General features: G+C 37.3%; 1 protein-coding gene across 3 annotated transcripts in view; it reads left to right on the top strand.

The window, feature by feature from the left end:
• Positions 1–20063, top strand: part of MOV10L1 (Mov10 like RISC complex RNA helicase 1) — a 32509-nt gene extending 12446 nt beyond the window's left edge. For 2 of the 3 annotated variants that reach the window (XM_027679229.1, XM_027679230.1), the window contains 19 exons: positions 1553–1747; positions 3770–3884; positions 4356–4533; positions 5132–5202; positions 5581–5672; positions 6425–6483; positions 7052–7167; positions 8837–8933; positions 9960–10138; positions 10642–10788; positions 11496–11617; positions 12422–12521; positions 12948–13112; positions 14410–14583; positions 15351–15500; positions 17116–17223; positions 17919–18056; positions 18825–18916; positions 19415–20063. In XM_027679229.1, the coding sequence (XP_027535030.1) occupies positions 1553–1747; positions 3770–3884; positions 4356–4533; positions 5132–5202; positions 5581–5672; positions 6425–6483; positions 7052–7167; positions 8837–8933; positions 9960–10138; positions 10642–10788; positions 11496–11617; positions 12422–12521; positions 12948–13112; positions 14410–14583; positions 15351–15500; positions 17116–17223; positions 17919–18056; positions 18825–18916; positions 19415–19424 (2308 nt within the window). In that variant the 3' untranslated portion in view covers positions 19425–20063. Of the gene's footprint in view, positions 1–1552; positions 1748–3769; positions 3885–4355; positions 4534–5131; positions 5203–5580; positions 5673–5709; positions 5946–6424; positions 6484–7051; positions 7168–8836; positions 8934–9959; positions 10139–10641; positions 10789–11495; positions 11618–12421; positions 12522–12947; positions 13113–14409; positions 14584–15350; positions 15501–17115; positions 17224–17918; positions 18057–18824; positions 18917–19414 lie in introns of those variants that run through there. The other variant, XM_027679231.1, reaches the window with a different exon arrangement.
• Positions 20064–24412: the final 4349 nt, after the last annotated feature.

Here is a 24412-nt window from a genome sequence, read left to right as displayed (position 1 = left end):
AGCTTACATTTGTGTACTTTTCAGTTATTTTCAGCTGAAGGTGGTGTGTTCCACAGCCATTGAGTCTTAGGATGATAATTTAAAAGTTAGACAGAGGAAAACAAGGTCAAGTGGTTTCATTCATCAAAGTAACACTGCATTAATTTTCACACTACTTCTCTTATTTTAAATAGTGAGGCAAGGGGTAGAAAATTTCTTAGGAGGATGTTTTAGCTGCAATTTGAAAGTTAAAGCTAAAGGCATGGCCTGCCTTTGTGGAGAAAGACATGTAGAAAGAATAATTTATAGTTCACTGTAAATTTGTGAAGGCCACAAAGTCTTTGAATCTTCTAATACAGAATAATCCACACAAAACTCAATGGGAGGCTGCAGCACATGAAGGTAACAAGAGCTTGCTGGCCACTTAAGAGAGACCATAGAGACTGCACATTTAGACCATAAATCTGGACAGTTCAGCATGAGCACAGAGAATCAGGCTATAGTTTTAACCTGAACAGGTAGTGTTAGCCGGCAGAAGTACAAAAAGTGATACTCCTGCCAAAGAGTAAGCTGGAATCCTTCTGGGATGCATTTGTTTTGGGCACATGGTAACAGTGTTGGAGTACGTAGTTAGTAGGAGAGAATTGGACTCTGAGTAGTGCTTAAGTTTCTTAGAGACCAGTGTGAGGAAACTGTTCCCTCTGGTTTTTTTCCCCCTGTCACTCCCCAAGGAACACTTACATATATAAAATATATTTTTCAGAATTAAAGCATCCTTCCTACTTTATCCATTTCATATGTTTACAGTTAGGGTTCAGTTCTGAGGCAAGCTGCAGCAAAGCTGTTGCTGCAAACATTAAAGAGGTTCCTCTGCTTCAGGTTCCTGTGATGGAACTGTTTGGCTCATCTTTTTCAGTGTCAGTAATTCCAAGGTGTTCCTTGTTCACAGAAGTATTAATTCTGTACTCTACTGAATGAAGGGATTTTGCTCTTTACCCAAGTTTTGATGAAATTGTGGAGTTGAGATTTCTGCTATTGTTTTGTTTTGGGGGTTTTTTGATTATTTATGATACCTAGATTGAACTTGAGTGGGGAGTAAGTGTCGTGGGGTACCTGTCGTGAGGTCTTGGTCCGAGGGGAAAAGAAGGACACACAAGACACACAAGGATAGTGAGACGAGATGTCTGCCTGCTCAGTGCAGCAGGCAGCCTTTATTGAGTTTGCCAACTTCACACACAACACAAACATATTCCCACAACAACACCCAGGAATCCAAGCACCTGCACATTATCAAACCGTCTTAACCTTGTACTCCCTGCAACCCAAGGCCGTGTCCATGGAAACCATCTAACCAGCTCCACTGCTCCCATGGAACACGGCCTAACTTTTGCACTACCTTAAACTTTTATTGTGGGGCTTCACCCCACAAGTAAGTGTGAAGAATTACCCTAAATTAGCAGTTTTATGTTACTGAAATGAGAATCTGCAGTTTTATTTTAAAAAATACTTATGGTTGGGGAAAATGAAGTGTGACCATGCTGGTTTTAAGAACGTAACTTCTGTTCACTTGAAGGAATCATGGGCACAGTAAAGAGCTCCTGTTACTTGGCTTTTCTGATTTTACTGTTGGACGCTATATTGAAGCCACTGTAACAAACGAAGAAGAATTACTTATAGCACCTGTGGAACCATTTTCTCCAAGAAAGCCTAAAATTATTGCAGATTCTCAGCTAAGGAAGACAACAGTGACTGGCCCTAAAAACAGAAGGTACTGTGAATTAGAGCAAAAGATAATACTTAGGTAATACTGCTCTGTTTGTTATTGCTATATCTGTTCTGTAATGCTAAAAAAGAAAATGTGAAACTGGGAGAGTCTGTACATGTTTATATGTTTGCTACATATATGCATGTGTTGTAAACAAGATGATTTTGGAGACTGCAGATAGAAGAGGTTGTTTTAGTAAATAACTTCTTGATTTCATTGTAGATTTTTCAAACAGAATCTCTTTCTAATGTATAGTGTGGTAATAAATAAGATAAAACATGGCTCCTAGTTATCTACAAGTAACAACTGTGTTGTTAAGAAAAAAGATAGTAAATTGAAAATAGGTTTCTGGGATAATAAGTTTCTTAGTTCTTTATACAACTTTGACGTCTATATCTGACTAATGTTTCCCATCTTTCATTAAGAAGTTTTCCTTTTGCAAATAAGTTTCCATTATACTTATGAAATTTGCTTAGTTATAAAAATATACCTAAACTGAAAAAGCAGAAACAGAATGTTTTCAAGTAATCTGTAACCAGAACACTTAGAATCATAGAATAGCTAGAGTTAGAAGGGACCCACAGGGAACATCAAAGTACAACTCTTGGCCCTGCACAGGACCACCCCAAGAATCTCACCTTGTGCCTGAGAGCATTGTCCAAACACTTTTTGAACTTTGGTTGTTGTCCAAACACTTGGCACTCTGCTGCCATGACCACTTCCCTGGGGAGTCTGTTCCAGTGCCCAACCACCCTCTGGGTGAAGGCCCTATTCCTAATATCCAACCTCAACCTCCCCTGACACAGCTTCAGTCCATTCCCTCAGGTCCTGTCACTGGTCACCACAGAGAAGAGATCAGTACCTGCCTGTCCCCTTCCCCCCACGAGGAAGCTGTAGACATCTATGAGATCTCCCCTCAGTCTCCTCTTCTCCAGACCAAACAGACCAAGTGACCTGCAGCCACTCCTTATACGGCTTCCCTTCAGGGCCCTTCGCCTCTATGCTCAGCCCATGAACCAGTTGCTCACCCATCACATGATGTGTTTATCCAGCTGTTGCTGGACATTTTGTCTGGAAGGATACTGTGAGAGACAGTGTTGAAAGCTTTACTGAAATCCAAAAAGATTACATCAACTGGCTTCCCTTGATCACATAGGTAGGTTACCTTGTCGTAAAAGGAAATTAGGTTGGTCAAGCAGGACTTTCTCCTCATGAGCCTGGGCCAGCTGTGACCATTGACTGTGTTGTCCTGCAGGTGTCCTGCAGAAAAATAATCCTCATATCTTTATCAGACACTAAAGTGAGACTGACAGGCCTGTAGTTTCTAGGGTCCTCCTTCTTGCCCCTCTTGAAAATCAGGACAACATTTGCCAGCTTCTAATCAACTGGATCTTTCCAGATTCCCAAGACCATTCAAAAATCATTGAGAAAGATCTCGCAATGACATCAGCCATCTCTGAGTACTCGTACAGATCTTGTCAGGCTCCATAGACTTACAAGGATCCATCTGCAGGAGCAAATTGTGCACAAGTTTGGGGTCAGCTGGGAGCTTATCATTCTCACAGTCATGGTCCTCCAGCTCAGGGCACTGGCACCCCCTTAGACCCTCATTGGTGTTGAAGATGGGCAAAGAAAGTGTTAAACACCTCTGCCTTGTCTGTGTCTCTGTGAGGTGACCATCCTCATCCTGTAACGCACCAGTGTTGTTTCTGCACTGTCTTTTGCCATTGACATGTTTTTAAAAACTTCTTTTGTCCCACAGTACTGGAACAGCTTCAACTCCAACTGAGCTTTGGCCACATGATTTTTCTCCCTACAGTGCCAAGCAACATCTCTGTAGAGGATTGTTTATCTGTCTTCCCAATACAGCAGATTTCTCAATTGTCCCTTTGAAAGAGTCATTGGGTCTGTCCTCTGTGTGCATGCGTTTTGGGTTTATAGTCTTGGTGATATGGCATGTTAATTAGCTGCCTTTCACATATAATTTGAGAAAGCTAAGTGGTATGTCATACATTTTTGTTTTAGAAATAACAGAAGGTGGTGTTCAAACTTTCTCCCACATTATACCATACCGGATGAACTAAGAAGATGTGTGGAGCAGAAGTTAGACATACTGACCTTTCAGCCCCTCCTAGCAGAGGTATACAAGTGTAGGTTTATATAAGAAAATACTTTTTATGTAAGTGTTTCTGTTGAAACTTGCCTTAACTTAGCATCAACTGGGGGCAAGACTGACATGACTCTCTCTTTCTTCAGCCATCTCTGTCCATGTACTTAGATTTTACGCTGTCCAGGATTGCTGAGCATAGAAATCAGTTTGTAGACTGCCCCAGAATTCAGATGTTGAAACTACCACTGTAGTAAGGAGAGACTTGGTTAACTCTTTAGCTGACTGGCTATTTTATCTGTGCTCCAAGGACTATACTGATTTTGCTTTGACTACTGGGGGTGTTTAAGGTATTATCTGTTGTATGGATACATGTATGAAGGTGTCTTAATTGGCAACTCAGTTGCTGTGCAGTCCGTTTCGAAAGCTGTTTTGTATAATGTTAGTAATTGTGGGTTCCCTATCTTGTTGTACAGCAATAATGTATACTGTTTTGTTTTTCAGCGTCTCAATCTAGATAATTATAAAGCAAACTTCTCTACTCTTTTGTGGCTTGAAGAGATCCATGTAGAAATGGATTTAAAATGTTTCAGCATGAGTGGGATTACTTTGAAAAGGAATGGGAACTTTTTAGTGCTGGAAGTGCCAGGAGTAGAAGAGGGCAGACCTCGCCTGGTTCCAGGTAGAAATTAATGTGAGGTAAAGCCAAACGGCATGTTGATCCATATTTTCACTACAATTTCAGTCTATTGCTTATTCATTTGTTTAAAGAAGTCTTTCACATATTTGAACACAAAGTTATTAATTTAGGCTACTAGACAGGGGAACTGCTGTGTTAATGGCTCAGTCTTGCAGTGGCTGCTGTCTGAAGCAGCATTGCATGTGTCTGTTCTTACACTTGTTCCAATAGGATTTTTTATGTACAAAAATCAGTGAGGCTTTCAGCAAAAATAAACTGTGCAATGTAGCAATAGCTTAGAAGACAGTAGATATAGCAAAAGCTGGGAAAGTCGTTAAAATTAAATTCAGAATTTCAAATGAAGATTTGTTTTCAGGAGATGTTGTCTGATGTCATCGATACTAGTTGCCTTTTAAAGTGTAGTATACAACTGCATATGGCATTTAGGAACAGGTAGTCACAGATACAGCAACTTTGCTGAAGTTAACCTCCTGCAAATTCCTAGTTTAAACATGCAAAAGAGGAAGAAATTATATGCTGCAGGAAAAGTTACACTATTCCTTGTAACAGTATGTTGCCTTTTAATTTTGTTTACAATTAGGTGATAAGGTGATACTGAAAAGTCAGGTCTACTCGGGGCATATAATAGAGTACATTGCCTTTATTACTGAGGTAAGCAAAGTGTATCTTCTCTTGAAAATACAGTGGTCCACAAGTTTCAAAAGGGAAGCTTGCAATTCCTGGAGTTACAGACCAGTTTAACCTTTCTCGGTAAACTAGCTTTGTTTTATCTAAATTCTGAGTGGTCATTTTGTATTTTTATTGTATTTTTGTAGGCTTTGGCTTCCCTATTCTTTTGCGATTATAATGCTCGTCTGCTGTAAAAGCACTTGTAACATAATCTAGATATGCAATATGTTGATAGCACATAAATCTAGGTGTTCTTTTTAGAGGTGATGGGGGGGTTCCATGCTTTCAGAGATGCTTCTTTGTGTTTAAAGTACTGAATCTTTATCAGTGTCTTGACGATTTTTTTTCTCTTTGTAACAGATATGTCATGAAGATGTTACTCTTAAAGTTAATGCAGACTTTGAAAAAGCTTACAACTTGGAACCCATGGATGTGGAATTTGTTCAATGCAGGTGTTTTTATATGTTTCAAAAAAGCTGCATTTAATGATTCCTCTAGTAAAGTGACTTTTAAAGCATACATGACTGTCAACTGTTTGTTTTTGTGGATACAGATAGGAGAAGGACATAAGATCTTGCCAATTCTTTCACTTCTTTCCCTTAACACACCTTTGCCACCATATTCATTGTTAAAAGACTGCAGCTATACAGTGTACAAAGAATTCTTCTCTTAATCCTCTCTAAATTGTCACACCAATGCCAGAAAGTGAAATGAGGAGGAATGAGGTAGGGTGTTTTGGGGTATTTTTCTTAGGTTTTTTCCATTTTTAAGAAAAAAAACTATACCACTATGGTTACAAGATTATGCAAAAAAAAAAAAAGCTGATGTTAACCACCCGTCCTTTTATACTTTTGTTTTATTCATGGAATATTGTTAACTGTTTGGAGTTACATAATCTTCTCTGTAAATTTAGCTTTGAAGAGAAGTTCCTTGAAAGACTAAGCATTGAACACTAGGCTGTCTTTGTATCACTGAAGAGCTAGAGGATATGTGTATCAATACTGTTCATAGCAAAGCTGTTGACATTTCTGCAGCGTATTTCTCAATAGATGCTTTAAAAAAAAAAAGTAGTTTTATATAAAACTCTTATTTTTATATGCACTGGTGCATAGCAAAAAGTACCAGATACCTAGTACATGTGTGCTGTTGTAGTGTGGAAATGTAAGATTTTACTGTAATCTACAAATCTGTATTCTGGTAACAGGATTCCTAGCAGGCGATGCCAGTTGGCAATTCAGCAAGCTTCCTACCTGGGTGAAAAAGGTACACTTCGGTTGACTTAAACTGTCTAGAGGAGTTTCTTTGTGGGGAGTCTTGTGTTTTATATTTCTTTCACATCAGAGCATACTGAGAAGAATGCATTGTAATTTGTTCTTAGAGGAGTTTTCCATGTGTTTGTTGGGGGCTTTTTATGTTTTGTTTTGGTTTTGTTTTGAAAATCAAAAAGCAGCTTTCTGAATCTATAGAACATTTCATCAGAATGATTTCATCTGTTGGCCATAACAGGGAAGAGAAATGGAAGCAAACTTTTGTGAACTGTTTGAGCCAGTAAGAACTGTAGAAATTATACTGCTTTAATAATAGCAAATGAAATGGCCATGTTTTTTGTTACCTCAGAATTTATTGAAAAGTGCTGGTTTCCTGTTGTATGGTTGAGTTGAACGATCCATATGAACTTTACGCAGGTCTTTACCATATTCATTCTGATAAACCAATTTTAGCAGCTCAGAGTAAGCTAATATATCAGCAGTAATGTTAATTAGTGAAACATGAAAAGTGTTTGTGTGACTTCCAAATTTCTCTACTTTCTCTTTCCCTGCTAAATTTGAAGTGTTATTTCCGGAAAGGCTTGTCTTGCAATCACCACAAGCTATCAAGACACAGAATACTACTGAGTATTGTGGTGTTGATGATGGCCTTAAACAATCTTCACAACAGGAAAGTAAGGTATCTATTCTGTAAATATTCCTTAAAATTATAACCTTCATTCAGATTGGTAACAGATACCTACTGTGCAGCTATTGTTAAAAAGGAATTGCATAATGGAATATCAAAGAGTTGTAATCTGCTGCATTCTGATGACAGAAGTTTTGTTTGCTGCCTGGGGATGGAGAATTTTATGATAATTGATACTGTTAAGCACTCCCACCTCAAATGGAAAGTGCTTATAAAAAAAAGTGTGTGATTGTAATGGGAATTGTGAGATTTGCCTTAAACTAGTTTTCGTAGCTACTGTTGAGTAAATGCTTAAGTTCTGTTACTGCAGCAGGAAATAATTTTGTGATAGAAGGTAATCATCCTGTTCTGAGTAGATTCACCCAGACTTAACTGCCACTTAGATTTCTACATTTTCTTAATATAATTTTTCTTAGAAAGGACTTCAGGAGGTTGCCTGGTCCTCTTCCTGTTTGAAGCAGGAATGTCACTACCACTAAATCAAGTGGGCACAATTCTTTATTTTTGTCTACAGTTTCCACAGCATCTGCATAACCAGCTTTACACTCATTTTTCCCTAATTCCAAGTATGAATCTTCCACCTGCAATTTGTTGATGTGGTACCTTGTTATATCATTTGTGACTACAAAGAAGAGTTTGTCTCTCATTTTTTGTAACTCTGATATAAGCCATCATGTGCTGTTAGAATGCCTCGGCATCTTCTCATGGCCAAACTAAAAATCCAAGCTCTCAGCCTCTCCACTTCAGAACATTATAATGGCTCATATACAGTTCTAGCATCCAGATATGCTCCAGCTGAGCATCAAGCTATTGATTAATACTCTTTAAGCCCAGAAGTTCAGTCAGTTTTTCAACTCATCCTATCTGTCTATTGATCCAGCTAGTATGTCCTCAGGCTGCTGCTCTCAGTTATTGTTCTGCAAGATGTCTGATTCTACTGGGACCTTTCTGTTTGACTAGAAGGATGGTGGAGAATATCACCTGGACCACTCATGCTTTTACTCCAGACCTAAATGCTCCTCCCCTTGCTCTAAAGTGTCACTAGTACCTATACGGGTGAGCAGCAAAGGCAGTAGTCAGGAGGACTAAAAATGAGCATTGCAGTCTTTCCATGACATCGTGGCTCTGTAGAAGCAACAAAGATCTCTGGATGATACCTCTGTCCTGTACAGGGAGTAATCAACCCTTAATATTCATCACTTCACTGAGTTGGAATCAGTGTTATTAAGATGACTGAGGTATCTTGTCCAGAACTTTACCAATACTGCATCCCCTACAAGCAGTTTTCTTCCATGCTACGATCTGAAAGGACGTGTGTCCGCTAAGGAAGAAGCATGTGTCCATGTATCTTGCTTAGTGGTATGGAACGTGAATGCTTTTGTGGAAGGAAACAAGTTATTCAGCCATGGCTTCAAAATCTGAGCTGCAAATTATTTGTGAAATAAATGTTTAATGTTAACAGAAGCAAAACTATTAGAAATCTTAAATTTAATGTGGGAATTCCTAGCACCTTCTTCTACTACTCCTATCTTTCTGTTTTCACAGTAGATACTCTATTTAATGGGATAATGGTATTTGGTGGGGAAAAAATTAAAACTTAACTTCAGAAGTTTTCGTGAAGAAGATTGTGAATGCATTTATATTCACTTGCTGTTTTCAGGTCAAAAAAAAGAAGAACAAAAAGGCAAAAGGCATGACATCAAGGGAGGTGAACGTACAGGATATGGTGAAAGTAACTCTGCCAACAAGCCAACTTGGTATACTTTCTGTACTTGAATATAAAGTATTACAGTTCAGGATTGCAATTACTTCAGTAAGCCAGGGCTGAGTAAGATGCCTGTAAGATGTCTTTGTGCTCTGTCTTTTAAAGACAAATTCTAGAACTACTAGCGGGAGGTTTCTGTGGAGGCTTTATGTGCATTACTTCAACATCGCTAGTTCACAGAATCCTAGAATGGTCTGGGTTGGAAGGAACCTTAAAGATCATCTAGTTCCAACCCCTGGGCTGTGGGCAGGGACACCTTCCACTAGACAAGGTTGCTCAGAGTTCTATCCAGCCTTGCCTTGAATGTTTCTACGGAGGGGGCAGCAAACATCTGGTGATATATTTTTAGTTAATTATCATTTTACAGTAGTTCATTCAAAAATCTTTGGTCATATTCAGAGTTTGCAATTACTGGAATGCTGTCTCTCATCCTGGGAGAGCTTCTTTGCCAAAGATGCTTAAACTTTTTCAGGTAGCTGAGATCATTGCTACACTTTTTTGGAAAGTGTGACTTTAAATATCAGTGTACTTGAATGCTGAAAAGGGTGATTGTGTCATTTTGTATCAGTAGGATGCCTAAAGAACTACTGATTAGATTAGCTAGAATGCACTTCTATCCAAGGGGTAATAAGATTCTGCTGTCGAAAGCTAAAGCTAGACTAATTCAGACAGGATTAAGAAAAAAATTCCAATAGTTGTAATTTACTAGTGATCAGTTTTGCTGTTCTAGGACCAAAAAGTGATCTTGATGCTCAAGTTACTTTCAATAATTTGAAGTAGTTTTTATAGATTGTTGGGTTACATAATCACAATCTTTTTTTGGCCTTCAGTAAAGATCCAGTACACTTTGGAAATATTAATGGCTTATTTTCTACATTATATTCTATGAAAACTGAATTTTTGAGAAATTCAGGAAAATAAAAATTTTCAGAAGCATATTGTGAATTGAAATTGCTTTAATCTACATATGTTACAAATATTTATGTAAAGTTCTAATATATGGATGTCTTGATTATAGTTGGTGAACCTATGGCACTTAAAGAGAGAGCTGGTGAATTTTTCAATCCGATGCTGAATGTGCAACAGAAACTGGCAGTGAAAAGGATACTGAGTGGTGAATGTCGCCCAACACCTTATATTCTCTTTGGACCACCAGGAACTGGAAAAACAGTAACAGTAATTGAAGCTATTTTACAGGTAGTGGTGAATGACAAATCAGTCATCTCTAATCTTTTCAATATACTTACAGTATTTCTGTAAGTATCATCATATTTTTTTCCCAAGGTGTTTTCAAAATACTCTATTTCAGATCATTTTGTGTAGCTCCATGAAAGAGGAAAACCCATCTTCACATGCATTTGACAGAGTTGAGAATGCCTTATTTTCAAGTCTTCTTGTCTTTGTCTTTAAAGCTTCAGTGAACAGTATCCAACTTGTGATTCCAGTAGTGCATAATGTATTCATGAAGCACAGATATACATTAATATGATAACCATGAATTAATTCTGCTGTGGGTACACTCGGTTTGAGAGTACTTAGTCTTGACTGTGAACACGAGTGTTACTGAACTGCAAAAGAATGAGTATAACGTGTATGCGAAACTCTTCTGGATTTTCTATTCAGTGAAATAAAATGGGAATGTTTGAGCTCTTGGTACTTCTCTAAATAACCTTTTTAAATATCGCTTTTCTTTAACGTAGATACATTATACTCTATCGGATAGTCGCATTTTGGTATGTGCGCCATCAAATGCTGCAACAGATCTGATTTGCTTGCGGCTGCATCAAAGCAGTCTCTTAAAACCAGGAGCTATGGTCCGAGTTAATGCTGCCTTCAGGTCAGCAGAGGTAAATATTATAGATACCTGCCAGTTAATATTTCCATTTTAATATTTTTATCTTAAAATACCGATTTGCTATTGTAACTGTCAGTCGCTGTTAGGCTGCTTAGGCTTGCTTACGATCCAAAGCATTGCATTACTTTAACTTTTCCAGAAGATTAACTGGAAAATGTTGATCATAATCCTTAGTTTGATTGTATGAGCATAGAATCTTAACATCTTTTTTGCAGTGCTTAACTCTACAAGCAGCAAATAGTATTGTTGGGGATTTTTCATTTGATTTAATTTTTAAATTATTTTATCAGTCCGAGTTGAGACTACTTACATAGAAAGTAAACAAGTAGGATTGTCATCTTTATGCAGGACACACACATTGTGGCTTCATTACGTATGCATATATATTTATATGTATATATGTGTGTAGGTATGTATGGATATATATACACACATAAATACATATGTGTATATATATATGTATATATATGCGTGTGTGTGTATACATATAGATATATAACATGTATATGTTACATATACATGAAACACGTAAATGTTGCACTTTGTTCCTTACAAAAAAGCACAGATGTCTCGCATATGTACTACTTTGTTTTGGTGTATGAATGGGTCTAAATCTGTGTGTTTTGCTCAGCTTCTAAAATAGTTTTCAGAGAGCTTTTCTGGCATTTTGTTTTACAAAATACCTTTTTGTTTCTGCAGCAGATTGATGACATGGTGAAACCTTACTGCAAAGATGGTGATGATATTCAGAAAGCATTGTGGTCCAGGATAGTAATTACAACATGCAGCAGTGCAGGATTGTTTTATCAAGCAGATACACGGTAGAGTACTATAGATAGGAATATCACGGAGATAGCCGGATGATACAAGCCCCAGAGCTTTTAGAGACCATGCTATAACTTAGGCTGTTTTAGTACAGTTCATGGCATGTGTCTCTACTGTGAAATAGAGCAAAACACTTGGTTTTAGTAATGTTCTAGCAGAAACTTTCTCCATAATAAATTTAAGAATTATCTTGATTAATGCTTAAAATTTTTTACGCATTAACTTCTCCTCTGCCACCAGTGGAAATTATATGTCTGTTGACAATCACTTTGGCTCAAAATGATTGTCATACTAAAAATTATATTGTGTTTGTGACAAAGTCACCTTTACTAATTGTGAACAACTACCATGTCAAGTGCTGTTAAACAAAGATTTCTCTGATTTTGATTTTAACTTTGTAAAAGGACACTGAAGCTTTACTATCTTGAGCTGTTTGGTAGAAACAAAGCTTGGGGGTTGTCTTTGCTACACCACAGTGCATTGTTCTAATTCAATAGCTGAAGGAAATTGAAAATAAGGCAAGCTTTTCTAAGTATCCTAATCTTGGTATAAACAACACTTTAAGATAACTGGTGGTTGTGTATATCAGAGTGTGTAAGTAAAGTCAAAAATTAAAAATTAAAGTTACACTGTTGTTTTTTCTGTATTTCCTATTAAAAATATCTGTCTTTGCTCTGTGTGTGGAGTTGCCTGGCACACTTGACAAGGATGTTCACAGAATTGCTGAGGTCAACCACAGGGTGGCAGAATGAACTAATCTGAAAACAGCCCTGTTTCAGGTTAATGTTATTTAATTATAGGCTTGGACACTTCACTCATGTGATTCTGGATGAAGCAGGGCAAGCAAGTGAACCGGAGAGCCTGATTCCTATTGGATTGATTTCAGAAGCTCATGGACAGGTAGTTCTCTTAACATCATTTACTGAAAGGAAAAAAGTTGGCTTATTGTTTTCATTTTTGTGAATGGTGTAGAATTCAAGCAGCCATTTTCTGGTAATGAGTATGAAATTCTGAGTATTTTTAATAGATCTTACTCACGCACCGTATCAATTCCCAACACTTAAACGAGTTCTTTTACGTTAAAAACAAGTCTGTGTAGGACTGGATCAGTGTGTGGAAGATGTCAAAATAAAAATATGCGTTCTTAGTTTAAGACAACAACATACTGCTCTCCTGGGGCTAACCCTCCTTTGCAAACAGATGTTTGAAGGAAAGCAGAATCCTTGATATGAATTTATCTCTGAATTCTGAAGTATGTCATTAAAAAAGGTAGTTTTGATAACCACTGTTCTAATGTGAAATGGATTTTTTTAATTGCATATGCAGATAGTTCTTGTTGGAGATCCAAAGCAGTTAGGGCCGGTAATAAAATCTAAACTTGCGCTGACTTTTGGATTAAGTGTGTCCTTGCTGGAAAGACTGACATCAAGAGAGCTGTATCTGAGAGATGAGGATGCTTTTGGTGCCTGTGGAGCATATAATCCTTTATTGGTGAGTTAAACTTTCCATTAACATTTTTCAGTTGAATCAAAAAAAGGAGAAATTGTGGTTCCTGCTGTTTCCTTACCACCATTTTGCTCCCTGATGCTTAGTGATAAGTCTAGCTTGAGCATTAGTTCTTATAAAAGCTTGATTATTTTGCATATATAGTATGAATAGTAAGGATGCTGAGCCCTCCAGCATGTTAAAACCTTTCTTTGAAGGGGTCCTCTATTCTTAAGCAGAATAAGTCAAATAGGGTGCACAAAGCACAATTGTAAATAATAGCTTAAAATTTCTTTTCATCTTCATTGACCACATTTACCATAACTTCATAACTTAATTCTCCACAGATGAACAAGTACAACTTCTGTTTTTAACATAAAAAGACAAATAAAGTCTCCTGTTTAAGGATTTGTAAATGTCATGTTTCAGGAAGGGAAAAAGAGAAACTGTTCTGGTTTCTTTATCATCTCTTCCTCTGTAGGATAGCTTCCCCAAACTCTTGTATGGTGAAGTACCTAAAGTCTATGTTAAGTGGCAGAGGTAGCGTAGTATATAAACAAGCACAGATGTTCCAGCTGCTTTAAATTACTGTCTGAATCTGAAAAATAGGGCTAAAGCCAAACTTCCTAAGATGCCGTCCTATTCTTATGGCATGCTTCCTCCTAAAATCTGTTACAGCAAACTTTTGTTGTTGTGTTCCTTATACAGTGCTTAAGGACAATTGGCATAGTGAGAGAGCAGGAAGTGTGAGGGCTTTAGGGATACGTTTGGACTGGAATATCCTATGTTATCCTTTTTACGGGACATATTTTTTTTCAAGCTGGTTATTACTGTCTAGAATGCTTCATTAAGACTATTCTTTCATTTAAAGACAAATACATTTCAGTGTCTTAAGGCCAGCTTCTGTCAGCTGTTCTGATGCTCCCTTTTTGCCTGTCAAGACTTCCTCACAATAACAAGTTACACCCATGGAAACTCCATGAAAATAGTCAAACTCTTAAAAAAAGATAATATGCCTACAGATCAAATGTTTTTAAAAAACAAAGAATGACCAATTCATCTATCATGTACATTCAATTCCTTTTATTTCTCCTTTGGAGAGGAAAGAGATGGTCCTTCAAAAAACTGCTTTGATCCAGTTTTTAGATCAACCTGCAGTTTTTGCCTTGAGTACAGTTTTTTGGCAGCTTTAGAAATGCTAAATGCTAGAAGATGGTAAGGTAGTATCTGCTTGGGAGCTGTGTTCTGAGAAGTCTGATGAATTACCTGTTTCAGTTTTGGATTTTGGGGTTTGACTTTGCAGATCACAAAACTCACGAAGAACTACAGGTCACATTCTGCATTGCTTGCCTTGCCATCTAAATTGTTTTATCATAAGGAGCTAGAAGTTTGTGCAGACGCTTCAGTAGTAACTTCTTTGTTGAATTGGGGTAAATTGCCCAGGAAGGGATTTCCATTAATTTTTCATGGAATAAAGGTATGTAAAATGTTCATATAGTGAACTATATAGGCCTGATAGCAGTTTGCTGATGTTGTGGAAGAGTTTTCTTTAGAATGAATTCTAGAAAGAATATGAAAAAAGAATAAACTGCCTTTTGCAAGTAATGTGACTTCCTGAGCATCTGGTTTTAGAAACAACTACTGAAGTCAAATATTTGCCAAGAACTTGAGCAGCTGCCTGTTGAGGTGTGTTCTGGGAGACATTTTGATACAAGTTCTAATTCATAGCAGAAGACCAAGATGGAGTTACCGTCAGCTGCCTTTAGCTTGCTTTTGATGAGAGTTTGCTACATTAAAATGGATACAATCCTCTAAAACTAAAGGATTATTAAGGCTTAAGTGAGCAGGGGAAAAAATACTACCTTGGAAAAAAAGTTTTTCCTTAGTCTTCTAAGAAGTTAGTAAAAAGTGGTAATATCCCCTGCTTGGAGAGGCTTGGTTTTGAACTCTTCTACCTTGCACAAAAGCAACTTGGTAACACATGTTATTCTTTAGTTGAGATTTAACTCCTTTGTTGCACACTTAAAGTACTGTTGTCCTATCAATTCTCTTCATATACGTATAAAAAATATTATAAAACATTAGGTGATACTTGTTCATTGGATAGGGTGTATAGAGAGGAAGAGAAATTATATATAACATTCCATCACTCTTTTTTGCATTCGGGATGTATAAGAATAATGTATTAATAAATACATTTCTGCACCTGATCCCCATCATCTCATTTCCCTTCCCCTAATATAGGGCACTGAAACTCGTGAAGGTCACAGTCCTTCATGGTTTAATCCAGCTGAAGCAGTTCAAGTGATGCAGTACTGTTGCCACCTTGCTAAAAATGAAAACGCTGCAGTGTCAGTGACAGATATTGGAGTGATTACACCATATCGTAAACAGGTATAATGTTTAACAGGTCTAATATCTTAAGAGCTTCAAAGTTGCTGTATTTCATCTTGTGGTTTTATATTGTGGCTGTTGTTTGTTAAAGCAGGGAGGCATATCTTAAAATTTCACTGTAGTGTGTCATGTTACACATTGTGTTATCAATCATTAATGATGCTGCCATTGAAATATAGAGTTAAAGAAAACAATAATGTCATTCTACTGGTTTTTTAGTTTTAAAAATCAGGAAATTATTAAGGAGATAGATTTGGAGACAGAAGCAGATTTTTCAGTTGTTAGAAGTAAAGAGGGCAAGTCAAGAATTTAGTATCCAATAGCTGGAACAGCAATCTGGTTCTGTCAGTCTCAGTACTGAGGACCAGAACAAAAGGGAAATGTAGTTAAGTAGGTGGCATGTCACCTTGTTATGACTTAGAAGAGACTAGAGAAATTGTGACTTCTTAGCTGACTTGTAGTCACACTTGAAGTTTGGGCTGCTATTTAAACCTCTAGATAATGCTGAACATCAAATGCTGTGCTTTATTTTTAAAAGTATTTATATTTAATGTGATGTTTACTTTCATTTTAGAAATAAAATTAATACCCTTTCAGTTCCAGAGGAGGTCCTGAAGAGTGTGCACATAGTTCTTCTTGGTGTTCACATCTCAGTATTTATAACCTTGTATATGTGGCTTGGGAGAAACACTGTGAGGTGTGAGGAAAAGACCAAGCCCTTGTGAAGAAATCTCACTTGCAAATTAAAGCTCTGCTTGTACTGATCCATCTGGTCAGGTGTCTGCACCTGCCCATATTTACAATTACTACTTGTTTTTTATATATTTATATGTAGTATTGAAGTGACTGAATCTCTTACACTCCCTAAATGATGATTTCACATGGTTTAATGTGACTGTGCCTTTCATCTGCCTGTGATGCAAGGCATGTGATAGTAGTGTCTGCTTCAAGAAAGTCACTTTGTATTGTGGGAACACTGATTAGAAAGTAGTCTTTGACGCTAATTCTCATCTTAGCCAGGCATGATACCTTCTTAAATTTATTGGAGCACTTCAGGTATAATCTCCAAACAGCTTTTAGCAGATGGCAGTATAGTTATCCCACATATGCGAGAATCTCAGTGCATGAGGCTCTGTGAGGATACTTAAGATCATATCTCACCTCTGTCTTTCACTCTGTATGATGCACCTGGTAAGTAAAGGTGGAATCTCTGTACAGTCTTCTTGAGGGGCTGGAGGAAGCTGCTTGCCCTACCACATCTGTGGTATGCATGGTTTTGGATATGATGCACATTGGAAGAAAAGGGTTTATGGAGCTAAATTATCCTTGTCTTGAAAATCTGGATTATTAGAAATCTCTTGGTTTCTGTTTAAATTATGGTAGGAAGTACTTTATCTTCTAAGTTGTGTAATAAGTGTGATATTTCTGAGGAAAAATTACTGTTTTATTTTAAAATCTTAGTAGTGGATGGTGGCTAAGCTTGGTGTAGGCATTCCTTTTGACATTTCCATGTTAAAACTCATACTTGTATATGTGGTGTTGTTTTGGTTTTAAAGTAATCCACTCTCAAATGTAAAACTAAATTTCTTCAAACATTTTTTTTATTTTATGGTAGGTGGAAAAAATTAAATTTCTTCTGAGAAGTATTGATTTGGCAGACATTAAAGTTGGCACAGTAGAAGAGTTTCAAGGCCAGGAGTATACAGTTATCATCTTATCAACAGTACGTATATTTATTGTTGTGGTTTTATACGTGTCTAATTCTCTATGTTTCCTTTTAGATATAGGCCTTTAAAAAAATTACAAGCTGTATTTTTGTCAGTCTGTCACAGTGTTTGAAGGTAGAGCTTATTTTTAGGTGCATGCATGTAGAGTTATTCTTCTCTTTAAAATCTGGATTATTAAAAATCTGTTGCTTTCTGTTTAAATTATGGTACTGAGTAGTTACCTTTGTGGTTTGAGGGAAGAGTCTGTGGGATTTTCTCACTTTTTTTTTTCCTGAGGGCAGTGGTACAATGCTTACTTTCTTTCTTTGTTCCCCCTCATACCATAGCTTTTCAGTCCAGCATTGTATTCTCTTAAAGTAGTTCTCGGTATGTACTATGCTGCTATTTAGAAGAACTCATTATTTAGGTCATGAAAATTTTCATTTTTTAAAGATAGGTTCAAATATAGACAAAGTAAAAGTGAAAAACAACTCAGCAATAGTTACAGCACACTAGTTGCTTTGGCTGTTTTTTCTAAGCTAAGTCAAAGCACACTGATGAGACTGCTTAAGAAGGCTTCCAGAAAAGACACATTGTGAATTGTCATTCAACTGAGTGGATCATTGCAGTCAGGAAATATTAAGTTACACTATGGCTAGGTAAGTTGTGTTCTTGTTATTCTGTTTCTAAAATCATCCTTAATTTATTTCAGGTGCGATCTCAGGAAGACTTAATTGATGATGAAAAATACTGTTTGGGCTTTCTCTGTAACCCAAAGAGATTTAATGTAGCAATTACTAGAGCAAAAGCTTTGCTGATTGTCGTGGGAAATCCTCATGTTCTTGTGAAAGTAAGTTTTGGTTTTATATCTTTGAATTGCATGTGTTATTTGCCACAGTAATTGAATGGTTCTGTGTGTTAATCTGATCTGAGGGAGCATTGGAATATGTTAAGAGTTTGTACTTTGTCCTCAGTCTGCATTTGGGAAGATATGAACACCGTGGGTTCCTGTAAGTATAGATAGTTCAGGCATCTACACAGTAGATTTCCAAGCACAAAGGAAATGGTACTCTGTGCATACAGGCTCATAGTCCTTTTTGTCTCTAGAAGAGGTCAGAGCCTCAAGGCTGAAGTTCTCCAGCAGCCTGCAAGTCCAGGAAGCATGTTCTGAATAACCTCACACAGTCAGATTCTTCACAAAAAACGCAGTTACTTCACTTTTTAAATGGAGGGTGGCAGAAGTGATTGTTCCCAATTAATGCAGCAGCTGCCAGGAAGGTGGTTTCCTTTTGAACCTGTGCATGGTCCTTTCATGGGAGTAAGCTGAGCTTTTCTTAATATCTGATGTTATGTCTAACTTTACAAATAAGAAGGAAAGCAATATTCCACAAATGGCCTGAATAGAAAGTTTAGTCCCCTACACCTACACGTAACATATGTAAATTAGAGAGCTATAGGTGTCATCCTCCCATGTTACACCATGTTTGCACCATTTTTAGAGTTCTGTTTCTTGAAGAAGTCATGTTAAATCTCTTACATTCATGTGCCTTGTTAATTGTTTGAAAATTCATTTCACAGAGCAGCATGACTGCAATTATATATTAATGTTCTCTTGTAGGATCCCTGTTTTTGTGCACTGTTAGAATATAGTTTAATGAATAGAGTTTATGTAGGTTGTGACCTGCCCTCGGAGCTGGAATGCCTGCAGAAGTAAGTTCTGGTCTTCACTTTAACCTTGCTAGATATGGATCAGATTACAATACTTTTTAAAGCTAGTGTTATTGGAAAGATTGATCAATATAACAACACGTGATATCATAGTGTGATTGGATTTTGCATTCCTAAGAAAACATTGTGTAAATATAATGACATGTAATGTAGCCATATTTTCTCCGACCCCATAAGAAGAATCGGAGCATTAATTATTAAATCACAGCTGCTGTTGACTTTGGTATCTTCTGTATCCCCAAACGATGATGACATATTTGATGACCATGAAGGGGGGGTGTGGAAAGGGAAACTGTTTAAGGTTATTTCACTGTAATTAAAAAAAATTGCTTGAAATTTGATTTAAATATGTCCCTTATAACATGTAATACAATGTTAAATGGGTATTATGTACTAGATGATACTACTTTTTTTTTTAATCAAAACTGTTGTTTATGGAAAGGTAAGCAAGATTTTTATCTTACTCCCCTTAATTGACAGGTGTGACTAGTTTTTCGGTGTTCAAGATGCATTCAGTCCTCATCTGTTTTGAAACTAAGAATACTTAACAGAAATTTAGCCTGGAGCAAATGAAGCATTTTTTGTCCTCAGGGAGAGGCACATGGTCTGAAATGGATGAAAGTTTCTGCATACAAGATTTTTATTTTCTTAAGAAGTGAAAAAGTTGAAATTAGTAGTATAAAACAGTAGTGGCAACTTACTTGCTTTTGTGTTTAAAATGTACATGACTGGGCCTCTACAAAGAAGAATATGCCTGAATCTGTAACTGTATGCCTGAATCCTCCAGGTTTCAGAAGAAAAATATTGAAGAACTCTTACATAAGCTTTTCCTTATTCTATAATTGTTTCAGCTTCTTGGTTTTTCTCTGACTTGTGTAGTGCCACCTAAAACTGTTTTGTCCCAAGAACATATATGTGTGGTGTCATTGTCATGGGAGTGTTACATTAATATTTCTACAATGTGAACTGGAATGATACATTAACATCTCGCAACTGATGTCAAGTACCTTAAGCCAAGCATGTTTAAATACTCCAAGTTTTTAAGGCCTTTGTTTAGTTTCCACTGCAGTCCAGCCATCTGCTATGGTGTATGTCAGAACAATGCCTTAAGTGGTGGATTAAAATAAAAACAAAACAAAACAAAAAAAAAATAGAAAATGTGTTTTTCTTTCTATAAACACACTGTAGAATAAAGTACCTTGTTTTATTTTGGCAAAATTAAATAACTGGTGGTTTAGCTCTTGGCTTCATTTTGCACTGTGCTTTCCATTAAACAGCGTTTTTCTCTATTCCTTGTCCTTTCCTTGGTATTAAGTCCTGCCACACAGCACTTTAGGAACAGTTGGACAACTAAACACTGTGTTTATAAACTCTCTGCACAACAAGGTGGCTTTCCATAACAGGCAGAAGCATTTTAGATAGGACTATAGGCTACAGAGAAACAAATGGAGGGGGGAAAAGATATCAAGCTTTTGTTTGCTTGTTTACAGTCCACTCATATCACTTCCATTCCTGGTGTGCACTGTACTTCTTTCCTTTGCAATGCACAGTATGTAGATACAGCAGCTTCCAGGACAGCAAGTGTGGTAAAACATCAAAGACAGGCACAACATAAGGGTAGGTTCATTGTACCATGACAGAATGGAGTGCCTGGAACTACCTCTCACCCAGACTACACTGTGTGATTGTGTCTAGGGTGACTCACAGCTGCATTTGAGCAGCACTCCACTGCATTTGAGCAGCCCAGTCACTTTGTCATGATTTTATGCTGCTTAAATTGCTTTCACTCATGACAGGCCAGGATAGATGGTATGTGTGTTGTTGCAGTATGGTTCTAAAAATACCAGCATTGATGATGCAATGCCAATATTCTACATCCAACTGAAGAATTTGTTTCGTTAAGATCTGTCCTAGTTGTTGCCTCCTGAAAGACGTCTTGCTTCAGGATTGTGTTATGACATACCACATCTCATAAACCACTGCTGCCAGCCTTGGTTTTTGTCAGTGTGCTCATGCTCTCTTGAGGGAACAGGGAAGAAATCGTAATGGAGATGGATAATGCTTCCTTTATTGCAAGATACAATCCAGAACTTCTGATTAGTATTTCCATGACCTTTGCATAGCAAAGTAGCAGAGGACTGTTTATGTTGTGATACTTAATAGCTACAATTTAATAATCTTTTAACTGTAATAGTTTGCATGTTGACATCAGTTTCTACAAAGATGAACTACTTGATACTCAGCAAAATTCAGATGACCAATACCTATTATCATATGTGGTATTGGTTTTTCTAGAAGAGTTCTTAGTTTAAAGAGCAAGTACACAATTTTGAGTGAAGAAAACAAAACGTCTTTCATCCAACAGCAACATTTTGCAACTGGAGAAACTCATGTACTCTTTTCACTGGTAACTGTTCTTTCTGTTACTCATATTGTCCACAGCCTTTTCCCCGAGTTACTAAGAATAGTCTCTGACAGTCTTAAAAACTGGTTCCAGAGAAGCTTGTACTCATTTTATGTTGATGAATGGGGAGAAGGGTGATTCTGTTTCTAGATCTATTGTTATACATTTAAAACTACATTTTTTCTCTAACCCTTTCACCTCACCCTGCATGTTCCTGCTTATGAGTGACTGAGTTGTTCTGTGTGATATAAACCAACTTTGTCTTCCTCCTTATCTTGCAGTGTTTCTCATATCTGCCTACACAGCTGCTACTGAAAACCTTGTTTGAAGAGAGACCTACCCTGTGGAATTGTACAGGATTAAGCAGTGCTTACACCTTTAGAACAGTTCCTTCTGGCAGCTTGATGCACAGGGAGAGCTGGTTGTTCCAGAGGTGTTAGCTTTCTAGTCATTTCTTTCATGAAGACAGGGCCTGATGGGCTGGAATGAAGAAAAGGGGATAAAACAGTGTTCGCTATTGGTTAGAGTCATAAAATATCCTGAGTTGAAAGGCTTGGTGCTGTGACCACTTCCCTGGGGAGCCTGTTGTAGTAACCACCCTCTGGATTAAGAAGTTGAAATGGTCTTCCATTTTTCTTATGACAGAAAAATGTACATAAATGTCTTTTGGGGTATGCAAAAAAAGAGAATCAGCCACTGCATACAAAAGAAGCAATGACAGAGTCACTTTAGAGTCAGTTTCTTTCTTTTACAGACAGTTGAACTAAGCCTTACTTTGCATGAAAACCATGTTGCAGATGCTCAGTTCTGGTTACAGGAACAGTCTCTTCCCTCAGAAAAAGAAAAAAAATAAACCTCTGTCATGGCTGTTTCTGATTTATGAATTCCTTACCTTACTAAGAAATTACAAAAGCCAGAGGGGAGGCTACACCACATCTCAAGGAGCACATCAGAGGTAGATCAAGTCAGAGAACACGGGAACACTATTACAGATTTCTTTCCCTGCTTCCCTCCAAATATTGTATTAGACATTGTGAGCTCAAGAAAAACAATAGAGTGAGAAAGAGGTAATCTGTGAAGCAGATGATTCCTGAATCATTTGACATGAGCAATTAAGAGTTGAAATTTAAAAAATACCTTCAAAAGACAGTCAGAAAACATCAGAGGTTTCCTTGCCAGAATCAAAGCATGTAGTGCTCAGCTGAACACTGAACAGGTTCTTGCTTCCACAGTATGCTTAAAACAGTAGCAAATGTCTGAGAAGTATCTTCTGCATTGTAGCAGTCTCAGCACTCCCAAAGTCTGAATTCTGTGCCATGGCACCAAGAGTTCCCTTAATAAATGGTATTTGCTTTTTCAAACAAGTACCTTACCTAGTAGGTGACTGCATTTAGATCATAAGTAAAAGTATGTACTTCTAATAGTATTTTAGAATGTAAAAGCTTTATTAGAGTGGCATTCTCTCCTATTGTTTATTATAGTATTCCACTGACTATTTCTAAATATTTTTAAGTTCCCCTTAAATTACTATTGTTCATCTGTCTGTGTGGTGCTGTGTAGGTCAGGTCACACTAAGTCGCTGGTTGATGAAGGAGTTACTGGCCAAGTACTTTTAATGTTTCATTTGTTATTACTGTTAGTTCCACATCTTTTTCATAGCAGCTGTTTATACTGTGCTCTATCTAGTGAATGTTACATTCCTATCAACTGCAAAGCAACATTTTGAAGATTTAACTGTGGCCCTCTGACATGAATCTAATTATTCAAGTCATACCAGCTCTGTAGTCCAAGACAGATGCATGGCTGTGTTCAGTGCCACACTGATCAGGCTTCAGGGATAGGCTGTGTTACTTTTCCAGATAATGCAGGATGAAAGCCCTGTTAATTCTTTCTGTCTTTCCTCCTCCTGTAAAGTGCTCAGTCTACACTTGAAGTGGAAAAAAAATGGAGGCTGTAGCTACAACCTGTATTCAACGTCTTGTGTGATCGTGTCTTTTCCATAGAGCACATTATCCCAGTAAGGACATTGTATCAGTGGGGCAAGAAAGGAAATTCAGAATATGCAGGCAACTGCACCCACTATTTACTGTCTTCTGCAGCCTTGATTTGACAATATTATGGAAGTTTAATAGACTTCTTTCCTTTAAATAAAATAGCTTCAAGGTGTCAAGTATTGTGCTGCACATCTGGAGCTCAGATACCAGAATAATGAGTATTCTAAATCTTAATAATAAAAAGACTCTTTTTAAAAGCAAAATTGGTTTTTTGCAACTACCAAAAGAGAACATTCTTTCACAGATTCTGAAACAATTCATCTTAGTTTTACTAGACTTGTTAAAATGTAGGTATTTTGATTATTTAAATAATTGGCGCTTTTTTCCTAATAGTAATAATAAGGAAAATGTGCTAGGCTGTGAGGAAGGGTGTCCTTCCAGCATGTGGTGACGAGTTGTGGTGATACATCCTTGGGGCCGCTTTGTGATTTCAGGCATTCCTGTTAAGCCTTAGCCTTTGTGTAATGAGTTGGCTGATGAAGTGTCCCTTGACCATACCAGGAACCCTTGCATTGCTAAGGTGAGGATGGCACTGTCCATACCAGGAACTTCTGTTGTCTGACCAAGGAGGGGAACAAGAGATAATCAGTCATCCCCTGAAAATCTTGGAACATTCTTTACCTAAATCGGAGCCTGAGTGAAACAGCACCATTGTTACTGGACTTTTGGAAAATTCCAGTAATTACTGTTTTGGATTACGGCCAGGATGGAAATTGACTGATGCCTAAAGCAAATTGTCTCCCAATGGGAGAGTCTCCCTTCCCCTTTTGCCTCTTCAGTCTCTCTGTAAATTTGTTTTGGCTCAATTCTAACTTGATTTTCTTCTTGTATGTTACGTCCATGTAGTAAGTAGTATAGTGAACCTTGCCCTTGAACTTAAAGTCTCACTTTCACAAGTTTGTATTAAACATACTTTTGCTAGTACCTTTGACAGTGATTTTTTAAGCAACCTAAACTACTCATTTGGGACAAATTGATGTAGTTGGCAGGATCCTAAATCAGGATCTGTGAAAAGAGTGG

This window comes from Neopelma chrysocephalum, unplaced genomic scaffold (genome assembly GCF_003984885.1).
Source record: "Neopelma chrysocephalum unplaced genomic scaffold, ASM398488v2 Primary Assembly neopelma1_45, whole genome shotgun sequence".
Taxonomy (NCBI): Eukaryota; Metazoa; Chordata; class Aves; order Passeriformes; family Pipridae; genus Neopelma; species Neopelma chrysocephalum.
The sequence above is the reverse complement of the archived record's forward strand: the minus strand, read 5'-3'. Positions and strand labels throughout refer to the sequence as shown.